The 11,233-nt window shown below is 42.3% G+C and overlaps 2 protein-coding genes across 3 annotated transcripts; both read right to left on the reverse strand.

Moving 5' to 3' along the window:
- Positions 1-628: 628 nt before the first annotated feature.
- isca2 (iron-sulfur cluster assembly 2) lies at positions 629-11,178 on the reverse strand. 2 transcript variants are annotated; one of them, XM_061968763.2, is made up of 4 exons: positions 11,057-11,178; positions 10,713-10,890; positions 2,658-2,773; positions 629-2,578 (listed from the first exon to the last, which is right to left on the reverse strand). In XM_061968763.2, exons 1-4 carry the CDS (start codon positions 11,116-11,118, stop codon positions 2,404-2,406), a joined length of 531 nt encoding a protein of 176 aa, XP_061824747.1. In that variant the 5' UTR covers positions 11,119-11,178; the 3' UTR covers positions 629-2,403. The 2 variants fall into 2 exon arrangements, with proteins under 2 accessions (XP_061824747.1, XP_061824748.1); XM_061968764.2 differs by having other exon boundaries at positions 10,713-10,903; positions 11,057-11,134.
- On the reverse strand, positions 3,540-9,606 carry LOC133623951 (uncharacterized). The gene is made up of 3 exons (XM_061987481.2): positions 9,473-9,606; positions 3,898-9,181; positions 3,540-3,606 (listed from the first exon to the last, which is right to left on the reverse strand). Exon 2 carries the CDS (start codon positions 9,002-9,004, stop codon positions 4,121-4,123), a length of 4,884 nt encoding a protein of 1,627 aa, XP_061843465.2. The 5' UTR covers positions 9,005-9,181; positions 9,473-9,606; the 3' UTR covers positions 3,540-3,606; positions 3,898-4,120.
- Positions 11,179-11,233: the final 55 nt, after the last annotated feature.

Raw genomic sequence — 11,233 nt, forward strand, 5'->3', positions numbered from 1 at the left:
TAAATTATTATTATTTATTTATTAACATATTTGTTCCCACTACCGCACCTTAAATTGGAGTCCTTAATCTCGTTGTATTGATTGAATTGATTGAATTATTTATTTCAAACCTGCACAGTACAACAACACACTTTTTTTTTTAAAAAACATTTTGGCAGGGACATTTATGCAAGGCTTGAAAAGGGGTTGGATGAAGCAGATGCTTATAATATCCCAACCCCTCTCACTCATTCCACATTTAACAAACAATATAATACAAGAACAATACTATACAAACAAAAACAAGAAAAGCTCCTGTACACTAACAATACAATAGTACCACTGTTACTATGAGACAAGACGAGACAAAACACACACACACACACACACACACACACACACACAGGCTCAAACACTCTCTGAACATACACTTCTCTCCCATCGCTCTGTGCTGAGGGCATCACTCTCTTTCCCCCTTGTACTTCTTCAGTACTTCTTTTTTAAACAGTCTTTTAAATTGAATCATGTTAGAACAGGTTTTTAAATCGTCCCCTAAGTTGTTCCACAGACTGACTCCACGCACTGAAATGCACATTGATTTTAAAGTTGTTCTAAATTTAGGAAAATACAATTTTTTGTTTCCTCTTAGACTGTAACTATGGTGAGCATCTCTATCCTGGAATAAGTTTTGTATATTGGATGGTAGAGAGTTTTGGGATGCCCTAAACATAATTTGAGCAGTTTTAAAATTGATCACATCGTGCAGTTTAAGTTGCTTTAACTCCATGAATAGTGGATTTGAATGATGTAAGTAGTGAACATTGGACACAATCCTAATGGCCTTTTTCTGCAGAGTGACTAAAGGCTGTAGATGGGATTTATAACAATTTCCCCAGACTTCAACACAATAGTTTAGATTGGGATTTATAACAATTTCCCCAGACTTCAACACAATAGTTTAGATAGGACATAATAAATGAATGATACAATAAAAGCAGAGCATTGGTGTTCAATAAATGACATGATCTCCTTATCATTCCAACACATTTAGCAACTTTTGTCCTTAGGTAACTTATATGAGGCTTCCATGATATATTTTCATCTATTACCACTCCTACGAATGAATTTTGTTGAACATATTCTATTGGTATATCATCAATAACAATCCTGATGGGTATTTCACTTTTGCGATTGCTAAAGAGCATGATTTTGGTCTTCTTTAAATTCAGAGACAATTTGTTGGTATTAAACCAAGTTTTTAACTTGATCATCTCCTCAGTTACAGAGGCCAGAAGTTGCTTCAGGTCGTCACCTGCACATGTAATGGTTGTATCGTCAGCAAAGAGGATGAACTTCAGCAGTGTTGATACTTTACATATTTCATTGATATACATTATAAATAGTGTTATATATATATGCAAATATAATGACAATAAAGTCCATTCTATTCTATTCTATTTGGTGCAGCCGGGCCAGAGCAGGAGGGGATAGAAAGAGAAAAAAAAGGAAGACAGAGGGGGAAATTGTGGGGACAAGAGGGGGATTAGAGAGACAAAAACAACAACAACAACAATAGAGCAACATCAGCAAATACGACATGTACAAATATGATGGTAATAGTGATAGCAAATAAGCAGTTAGCGAAAATAAAAAATAATACAGAAATGACAATGAGCATTATTACACTACAAATGGATCAATACAAATACCACTAGAAATAGCACTATTGATAATGAACAATACCAATAATTTACCTCTATTATCAACAATACAGTTGTTCAAATGCAACAAAACATATACGTTATGATAACTTGAGATATGAAAGAATGCAGAAAAATGGAAGTTTTGGGATCTTCAGAAGACCCTGGCCAGAAGACCGGAGGATGCGCCCTGAGGAGTAGGGGCATAGCAAATCAGTGATGTACTGAGGGGCCCCACCATGCAACGCACGGAATGTCAGGACTAAAATCTTAAACTCAATGTGGAATTTAAGCTACGTTATGCTAGAGTTGTATTGAGTAGAATAATGTAGGTCTGTGTATTTGCAGCAGATGTCATGTTTCATTTGCTTCAAGGCATGATTAATCAACAATAATCATGCCTACCTCAACAAAAATTACATTCAAAATAATTCTTAACTTTTTTATTTTCAACCGCATAAATAGGATTTGTTTGGCTATTTACATATCGTACATGCATGAATTAAAAACCTAAAACACACTTCAGCTGATACTTTACCATATAGGAATCTGTTACAAGCTAAATATGGTTATTGACAATACTGCCAATAATTAAATAATTGTCACAGATTACAAACTAAAAGCCTTGTGATGGTTGTCCGTTGAAATGAATATACTTTGTGTGTAAGAAGCTGGTACCCCAGTAGTGCAGGGAGTATTGCCAAGGTGATGCAGCCGATAAATGCTAAAGTTTAACCGAGAAGGAGCTGCCGCAGGAGCAGCCGTGATCAGCTCGAGGATTTTTGAGTACTTGGAAGGTGGCGCGGATCAGTTCTTGGCTGAAATCCACCGTGGCTCCTTTCACAAACTCCAGACTATCCTGGTCCACAACGATGCCCACGCCGCCCTCCTCAAACACTCTGAATGAGATGTGGATACTCATTAAGAGAACATCCCAAGGATTTAAGTGAAACAAAAATTTGAGAAAAAATACTGTACCGGTCATCCTCATTCCTTTTACTATCAACTGAGAATTTGTACTGGAAACCAGAGCAGCCTCCTCCTTCGACATGAATTCTCAGGTACTCGCCTTTCCCCATGATCTCACCAAGTCTCTGAAATATGGACATGAACACAACGTTAACTACAGTACCAAAACAAACAAAACACACCAGGGGTGTCTAAACGCTCACTGAAAAATAGATTATTTGAAGCTTTTGAGTTTTTAGTAGCGATGGGACAGACAATACTGAAGCATTGATGCCTCTTAAAACACAAGGAGTGCTACTGTGTCCCTCGAAGCCTCAATGTGTGTGTGTGTGTGTGTCACTTTAAGAAAAAAAAAGTGACATACTGTCATTAGACTGCTAAGCACCAAACTGTTCATCAGGCTCACTAGTGACAGCTAGTCGAGTGTCTCTCGTGCCACGTTTGACATTGGTTTTCATCTCCATCATCGATCAAATAAAACTAAGAAAAAGGAAGTGTGAGATAATTTTGACCTAATAATGCCAAAAAAAGTTTACCTTTTTGCCATTTGGCTCCTTGACCAGAGTTGTGCGTTTTATATTATTTTATGCACGGCTATTTGTTTGAAAATAACAAGCACTTATATGTGCTAACTATTCATTTTGTTTGCAAGTACAATGTAGTGACTATTTTTTTTTCCAGTCGATGACGGATGGCCATTCTGAAACACTGAGACTGTGTCAGTGTTTCAGAATGGCCAGTGTCAATACAGCTAGTGAGTTTGCCATACACTCACTGAGACAACGTTTCACTAGTTCGTAGTATCAACATTAGTGTTGAGTATTAAACTCTGCGACTGGGTTTTTTCGGATATTGACCACGTTGGGGTTCCGGTCAGAGAACACACAGTCATCATTTGGACTCTTCCAACTTTAATGGTGCATATTGGTTTAGGTTCATTTCTTTAGTTAGTTAGTATCTGTAAATCAGAAGCAAACACCCATCAACATTTATGTCATTTAACTAAACAACAATATAAATATATGCTCAAAGTAAAATACTAGAGACATAATATATTGCATTTCTACAATGGCATGTGAGCTAGCCACATTAGCAGCAACAATGCTATCCTTAACAGGGAGATGTTAGCTCCTAGCATTCTGACAACACAGCACCAATAATACTCATAAAACACCACTAAATGTTACACAAACACAGTGATGTCTATTAATAAACTAAATTAGTCTTATATAATAATCAACATACTCACATCGTCAAAGACTAGAGCACCGATTAAACGTAGCAGAGAAACAAGTCAGCACACATTAACACACGTCAAAAGGGAAGCGGAAGTGACCCCTACAGGAAGGAAGCGGAAGTGACACTGTCAAGAAATGCTTCAAAATAAAGTATCCGAAAACATAGATAAACATGGAGAATTCTTAACAGCCGCCCCCACATTTGTACAACAAATGTGTAACTACAGGAATTCTTCAAGTGTCCTTACTGTCATCCTCTAAACTTGGAAGTGGGATCAAGCGAGCTACCGGTCTGATGTAGACTTTACTCTTGACCATAACCTCAGCAGCCCTGACCTGTCCATCTTGACTCGGAATGGTCTTAACTACTCTGCCGATGGGCCACTGTGCTCTTGGAAGTGAAGGGTCCACCATCAGAACTACAGTGTTGATGGTTATGTTTTCGGACGACCTCTGCCATTTTGACCTGGTCTGCAAAGTGGGTAGATAACTGCGGATGAAGTGGATCCAAAACTGATCCACAAGTGTTTGACAATGGCGCCATCTCCGCCGCCCCATGACAGCTGGGACGTAAACTACCTGCGGCAGTGCAGAATCCCGCCGCCCCATGAGAAGGATGTTTGGGGTGATTGGGTCCAGATCAGAAACATCAGATGATACGTACCCTAGTGGTTTTGAGTTCAGTATCCCCTCCACTTCCACTAGAGTTGTGTGCAAGACATCTTCTGTGACTGACTGCCCTCCTACTGCGACTTGGAGACTGGCCTTGATGGATCTAATTTCCCGTTCCCATGCCCCACCAAAATGAGGTGCATTTGGAGGGTTAAATTTGAAGTCAATCTGATATTCTGTCAGTTGCTCTCTTAGTTGAGGTTCCATCTCTGCAAACACTGTCCTGAGTTCTCTTTCGGCTCCTCGGAAGTTGGTCCCACAATCTGACAGTACCTCTCTTGGTCTTCCCCTCCTGGCAATGAACCGACGTAGAGCGAGAAGGAATGCATCGGCATCCATGGAGTTGAGGAGTTCGATGTGAACTGCTCGAGTTGTAAGACACTTAAAAATGACACCCCACCGTTTCTCTGATCTTCTGCCCACTTTGACCAGATAAGGTCCAAAACAATCCACACCTGTTGAATGGAAGGGTGGACAGAGAAGTCTGAGGCGTTGTGGTGGCAGATCTGCCATCCTTGGGACTGTCGGTTGAGCTCGCCAGCGTTGACAAGATGGGCAATTGTGCTGATGGTGCCTGACTGCTTGTCGTCCTCGCAAAATCCAGTAATGTCTTCGAAGTTCTGCATACACTCGCTCTGTACCTGGGTGCAGAAGACGTTCGTCCATGTCCTTGATGAGGAGTTTAGTTATCTGATGTTTTGGGTCCAGCACAATAGGATGGATCTCTTCTAGGTCCGGGTTCTGGAGTCGTCGCAGCCTACCCCCAACTCGGATTAACCCCGTAGTTGAGTCCCACTCAGGGGAGAGGCACGCCAGACGACTCTTAGCTGACACTGCGTTCTGTGTTTTAAGAGACATGATGTCTGCGGGAAAGGTTTGAACTTGACATCTTCTCAGCAACAGAAAGTCAGCTTCTTGGGAGCTGATTGTCTGACTGTGTGTCGAGCCTCTTGGTCCTTCCTGTCCCGCCTGCTGAGTGACTTTTACTAATTCTTTCCAGGTATTGAATAGAGAAGCATCCGGAATATTATTGTCGCTTTGCACTACTGCAAGACCACAGAAAGTGATGCTCTTTAGTTCGGATGAAGTCGGGGTTGAATCTTTCTCCGGTCTTTTTGGCCAGTATTCCGCACTTTGCCTGAGAAATGGGGGTCCTTGCCTCCAGCGCCCGTCCTCCGCAAGTTCCAGAAGGGGTTTCCTCCTGGTGATGTCATCAGCAGGATTGTTGTGGGTGTCCACAAGCCCAGGGAGGAGTTGGTCGTTCACAGACAATCCCTGATGTCGAAACGAGCAGTTGAAGACAAGTTTTGCCTTCTCATTGTGGAACACGAGATGATAGGGAAGATACCACGCTTCATTGGACTGTTCCGTCTCTTCATGCGAGAGCTTCTTGACATACCCTGCTTGAATGAGCTTAGCGATCTCAGCAGAAAAGGAAGGGACTTTCTCTGGATTCTTCCTGAGCCTTTTCTCTGTGCTTCTCAAGTGAGCCATAACGGTGGATATGGAACTGTTGAGTTTAGGCATATCTTTCTTTCTTAGGAGGGGTGTTGCATAGCGCTGGACACCCTCTATGTCGATTCGCTGAGTTCTTGTCTCCAATAGGGTGATTGCTTCTTGATCTTCACGAGAGCGAACAACCATCTTTTCGTTCCTGAAAGGCAAAACATCAAGTTGCCATAACTTTTCCACATTACGAAACAAGATGTCATTGGGAGTGGCGAGTGAGGTAAAGAGACACAATTGTGTTGAGCTCTGTCCTTGTGTTCTTTCCTCCGCCCCCTGTAACGTCCATCCAAGTGCTGTGTGGATGGCTATGGGTCCTCCATTATTTCCCTGGCGGACTGGCTTCGTGGCAGTGATCAGGTGCACATTGTCTGACCCAATTAGCACTAGGGGGCGTGCATTGGAAAATGGTTGCAACGAAATCCCACGTAGATGGGTGTACTTCCTCTGAAGTCTCTGAACTGGGTAGGTCTGCTCCATCAGATTCAAACCTTGTGCAGTAAACGCACCTTGCACTTGGTACCGTTTTCCTGGGTTCTTTATAGGGGAAATCTCAAAGTCAACTGTTAAACCCTTGAGGTGGGTAAGGTCTGTGCGCACGGTGCGCAGGGCAAGAATTTCATGTTGGCCATGCAAGTGTAGATGTTGTGCTGCGTCAGGTAAAATCATAGTTCGTTGAGCCCCATCATCTAAGACAGCAAATGTCTCCATTGATTTTGAATTATGATGCAGCAGTACAGGAACTACTTTCAGGAGCACTCTACTTGAGGTGATGCTGGGAGTCAAATAGACACGACTCTCTGTGGGAGTCATCTGGGTGTCTTCAGTATACCTTTGAGCTACATTGTGGAGAACTTGGAGGTGAATACCATTGCAGTCGCTGCAGGGCTTCTTGAGAGTACATGCGTCGGGTGCATGAGCACGTGCACATCTCCAGCATCGTCCTTCTTCTACTATCCATTTATCCAGGTGCGCCGCAGAATGTTTTCTGATCTGTTGACAGCGACTAATATAGTGTTCCTTGCTATTGCAGAAGAGACAATGCATTTTGTTAGCTTTGTTGGTGTCAGCAAGAGCGTGCTTAGTGGATGCACCCTGTCGTGTTGGCGCTGCTCCATGATATACAGCTGTAGCTTGACCTTTGACCCTGAAGGGACCTTTTTCTGTTGCGCTCCCCGATGGTTTCTCCTGTTGATAGCGTTGCACCAATCTGCTGGAAAGGCGCTGCTGTTGTGCTTTACCTTGAAGCCATCCATTTAGGTCCTGCAGGTTGTAGGGGTTCAGACTTGTGCCATTTAATTTGCCTTGTAACTGTAGATGCTCGATGAACCCATCTCTGTGGTACTTTGGCAGCTTGCTAAGTAGGCGATCGACATGTGAGCAGCAGTTCAGTTCCATGCCTTGTGGTCCCTCTAAGGAGAGCAGCATGCTTACTAGGAGATGGACACGCAGAGCAAAGCTCTGAAAGGTGCGAGCATCAGTCGGCTTGACATCTGGGGAGGTCAGAATGGCAGCTATTTCGCTTTGAGCAAGCTGATGTGGCTGACCATACTGGAACTGCAAAGCTTGCATTGTGGCTGTATATGGGTATGGATGGTGGCGGCACGACTGACCTATCATTTGGGCTTCTGGAAGCTTGAGATGTTCAAGTAGCACATGATATTTATAATTCTCACTTAAGTCTGGATGGGGTTCGAGTAGGTTACAAAGAGCAAGCTTGAGGTTAGCAAACTCTCTTTCACTATCTGCAGTAAAATCTGGAATTTTAGGTTGTGGCACCCCGTAAGTTGAGCGTTGTGACACACCATATGTTGAGCGTTGTGACAAGTTAGTGGGTAATGGGGGAACATTGTGACTTGACAGCATCTGTGGCTGATAGACTGTGGGCATGCTACCCTCTAGTGGTGAAGTGTATAATGGGTACTGAGGTGTTGGTACTGCTGTGAGCCCAGGGAGGTAGTAATGAGTTACGTTTGCACCTGATTGAGCGTCCGGTATTGCAGGTGGAAAGGGATGACTGAGCACATTCGGGGGGTTGTAAGAAGCAACTGTAGGTGTACAGGTTACTGTAGTGCGTTGATGATCGGCTGGTTGGATGTATTCTCCAGATTTGCCACAGTGCTGAGGGGGGCCCTTGAGTTGTAGTAATAATGTGTCTTGGCTGGGGAGTTGTTCCTGATGTACAGCAGGCAACACCATTCTATATGAAGCAACAGAGGAGGGGGAGCTTGGGCATTGTGGTGAGAATGCTTGTGTTAATGTAAGTGGGGAAGCAGCTTTCTCACGTGCAGCTGTGGGAATGATGTCCACTTTATTAGTTTCATTCCCTGACACTGAATGCGTGCTTGCTGTTATACATCCCCCAAGTGGAGGCTTTACAAAGTGCAGCTGCTTTGTTACTGGTTCAGGTGAGGGAGTATGTGGAATGGAAATTGCAGCACAACTCTCGCTCACTGAAGGAGGTTGTGCTGGTGAAGGCTCCTTGTCCGTATGAAGGTCATTTCCATCCATTTCTTCTTCCATGAGGAAGGAAGATATGTGTTCCATCAGCTGTTGCCGTCGCTGTTGTCTGCTCTCATATTGGCGGAGTTTAGCAGTAAGTCGAGTAATTTCATCCGTCTCCTCCTTTTCCTTTACTGATACTGATTCCATTAGTTTCCTGAGTGATGAAACATTCAGCATGTCGACTGACGTGGCACGATGTGAGGTTACTCGGTCATCTATTTGAAGCAATGCATCTGCTCGGCTACTGTTCACTGCGGCCGCTGCTTCTCTCTGCTCCCCCATCTCGGCAGGGGGGGAGGAAAGGGCAGGTCGGTGCACATTATAGGCAAGGATGTAGTCTTCAAGATGTTTTGGGGTACGGCGTTCCCTCACCGATCGGTCTCGTACATCAGGATGGAATGGAGAAGCAGATTCATCCTCTGATGACATTTCCATTGTAGCCAATTATATCCGGCTCGAAGGACCTTTGTTGAGTATTAAACTCTGCGACTGGGTTTTTTCGGATATTGACCACGTTGGGGTTCCGGTCAGAGAACACACAGTCATCATTTGGACTCTTCCAACTTTAATGGTGCATATTGGTTTAGGTTCATTTCTTTAGTTAGTTAGTATCTGTAAATCAGAAGCAAACACCCATCAACATTTATGTCATTTAACTAAACAACAATATAAATATATGCTCAAAGTAAAATACTAGAGACATAATATATTGCATTTCTACAATGGCATGTGAGCTAGCCACATTAGCAGCAACAATGCTATCCTTAACAGGGAGATGTTAGCTCCTAGCATTCTGACAACACAGCACCAATAATACTCATAAAACACCACTAAATGTTACACAAACACAGTGATGTCTATTAATAAACTAAATTAGTCTTATATAATAATCAACATACTCACATCGTCAAAGACTAGAGCACCGATTAAACGTAGCAGAGAAACAAGTCAGCACACATTAACACACGTCAAAAGGGAAGCGGAAGTGACCCCTACAGGAAGGAAGCGGAAGTGACACTGTCAAGAAATGCTTCAAAATAAAGTATCCGAAAACATAGATAAACATGGAGAATTCTTAACAATTAGGAAATTACATTATGCTTTTTTACGCACTCTTTTATTATTTGTATCTCTACAATGTGCCCTGTCTGGCCTATTAAAATCTAGCTAGGGGTCGTAAACAGGTGCCTTAGGACTTTAGACACAACGGTGACTCTCTTTTCAAATTAATTAAGACCCACTTTTATTCTTTGGCTTTTAACACTACGTGAGTTGTGTGGTCTTCTGTCCTCTGTGTTTTTTTTTTTTTTTATAAATTTTGATTTCTATTTACTGTTTTAATTGGTTTTACCCTTTAAAAAGGCCAAACAGACTCAGATCTAAGCTTCACAACCTTGGTCTGAACACCTTCCTCTGCAACTAGATTTTGGACTTTTTAACGAATCGCACACAGTATGTGAAAATAGGCGAGCACATTTCTGCCACGCTCACCATCAACACCGGTGCCCCACAGGGTTGTGTGCTAAGCCCTGCGCTCTTCACCCTCTTCACACACGACTGCATAGCCTCTTCAACATCCAATCTCACTGTCAAATATGCCGACGACACCACAGTGCTTGGGCTCATCAGTAATAATGATGAGACTGCATACAATGCAGAGGTCCAACAGCTGGCTTCATGGTGTACTAACAATAACAAAGCTCAAACAAAATCTCGTTGTTCATGTATGACTTAAGTGTTATTATGACAATGACAATAAATGAATTGATTGATTGAAAATTGTTTTTAATCAAATTTATTTTTATATTGTTTTTATATTGGTTTTATATTTATTTTTTGTTTTTATTCAGTCATTGGTGGAGCATAATATTGTTTTTAATATTGTTTTTAACATGGCTGTGCAGCACTTTGGAAACATTCTTGTTGTTTAAATGTGCTATATAAATAAAGTGGATTGGATTGGATTGAAATGATGCAATTCCTTTGAAATTGTGTCTACGTTAAAATGCAAAATTGAAAGTCTGCAAAAAAAAGTGAAGACAACACAGCATATCCAGAAACCACTGGAACAATAACCTGTTATTTTCATAACGCTGCTTATAAATAAAAGGGGTTAATAAAAAAGGCACAAAGACATGTTTACCTTGACGCATGACTCAGTGAGGTTGACCTTGTCTTCAGAAGGACCTGAATCTTCTGGCTTCAGCTGACTTGAGGTGCTGCTAAACGCAACCATTTCACTGCTGGAAAGGAGCTGAGGGCTCCACAGGGTCCGAGGAAAGCGCGGTGTCGCGGTGATGTGATTCAGGAGAGCAGAAGCCCTGTAAAACATCACTGGGAGGTTCAATGTGACACAAAACTGTGGTTAATTTAAGTTAGTCGGGAAAACGTCGGACTGTAAGCACACGGACGTAAAAAAAGCTAGCTCGAATGTTTGTAAAATGTATATAATGATGTCATCTACATAGACAAAAAGCATATTATTACCTTAGAAGGCTTATCACTTTTGACTTTGACGCAGATATCATAGCTAGTTCTAGTACTTTCATAACAAACAACAAGGAAGTCCCGCCTTAAATGGCAGAAACACGCTATTGGCGAATGCAAAAAATGATTTGTTCATGGACCTGTCAATCAACTACGTGTGGTGTGGGCGGGTGTAAG

The sequence above is a fragment of the Nerophis lumbriciformis genome, linkage group LG08 (genome assembly GCF_033978685.3).
Source record: "Nerophis lumbriciformis linkage group LG08, RoL_Nlum_v2.1, whole genome shotgun sequence".
NCBI classification, from domain to species: Eukaryota; Metazoa; Chordata; class Actinopteri; order Syngnathiformes; family Syngnathidae; genus Nerophis; species Nerophis lumbriciformis.

Coding starts and splice junctions, on each gene's coding strand:
- LOC133623951 (XM_061987481.2), bottom strand. CDS start 9,004: ATGGAAATGTCATCAGAGGATGAATCTGCTTCTCCATTCCATCCTGAT.
- isca2 (XM_061968763.2), bottom strand. CDS start 11,118: ATGAAAGTACTAGAACTAGCTATGATATCTGCGTCAAAGTCAAAAGTG. Junction 10,891..11,056: donor AAAGTGATAAGCCTTCTAAG/GTAATAATATGC, acceptor GATGTTTTACAG/GGCTTCTGCTCTCCTGAATC. Junction 2,579..2,657: donor AAAAGGAATGAGGATGACCG/GTACAGTATTTT, acceptor CATCTCATTCAG/AGTGTTTGAGGAGGGCGGCG.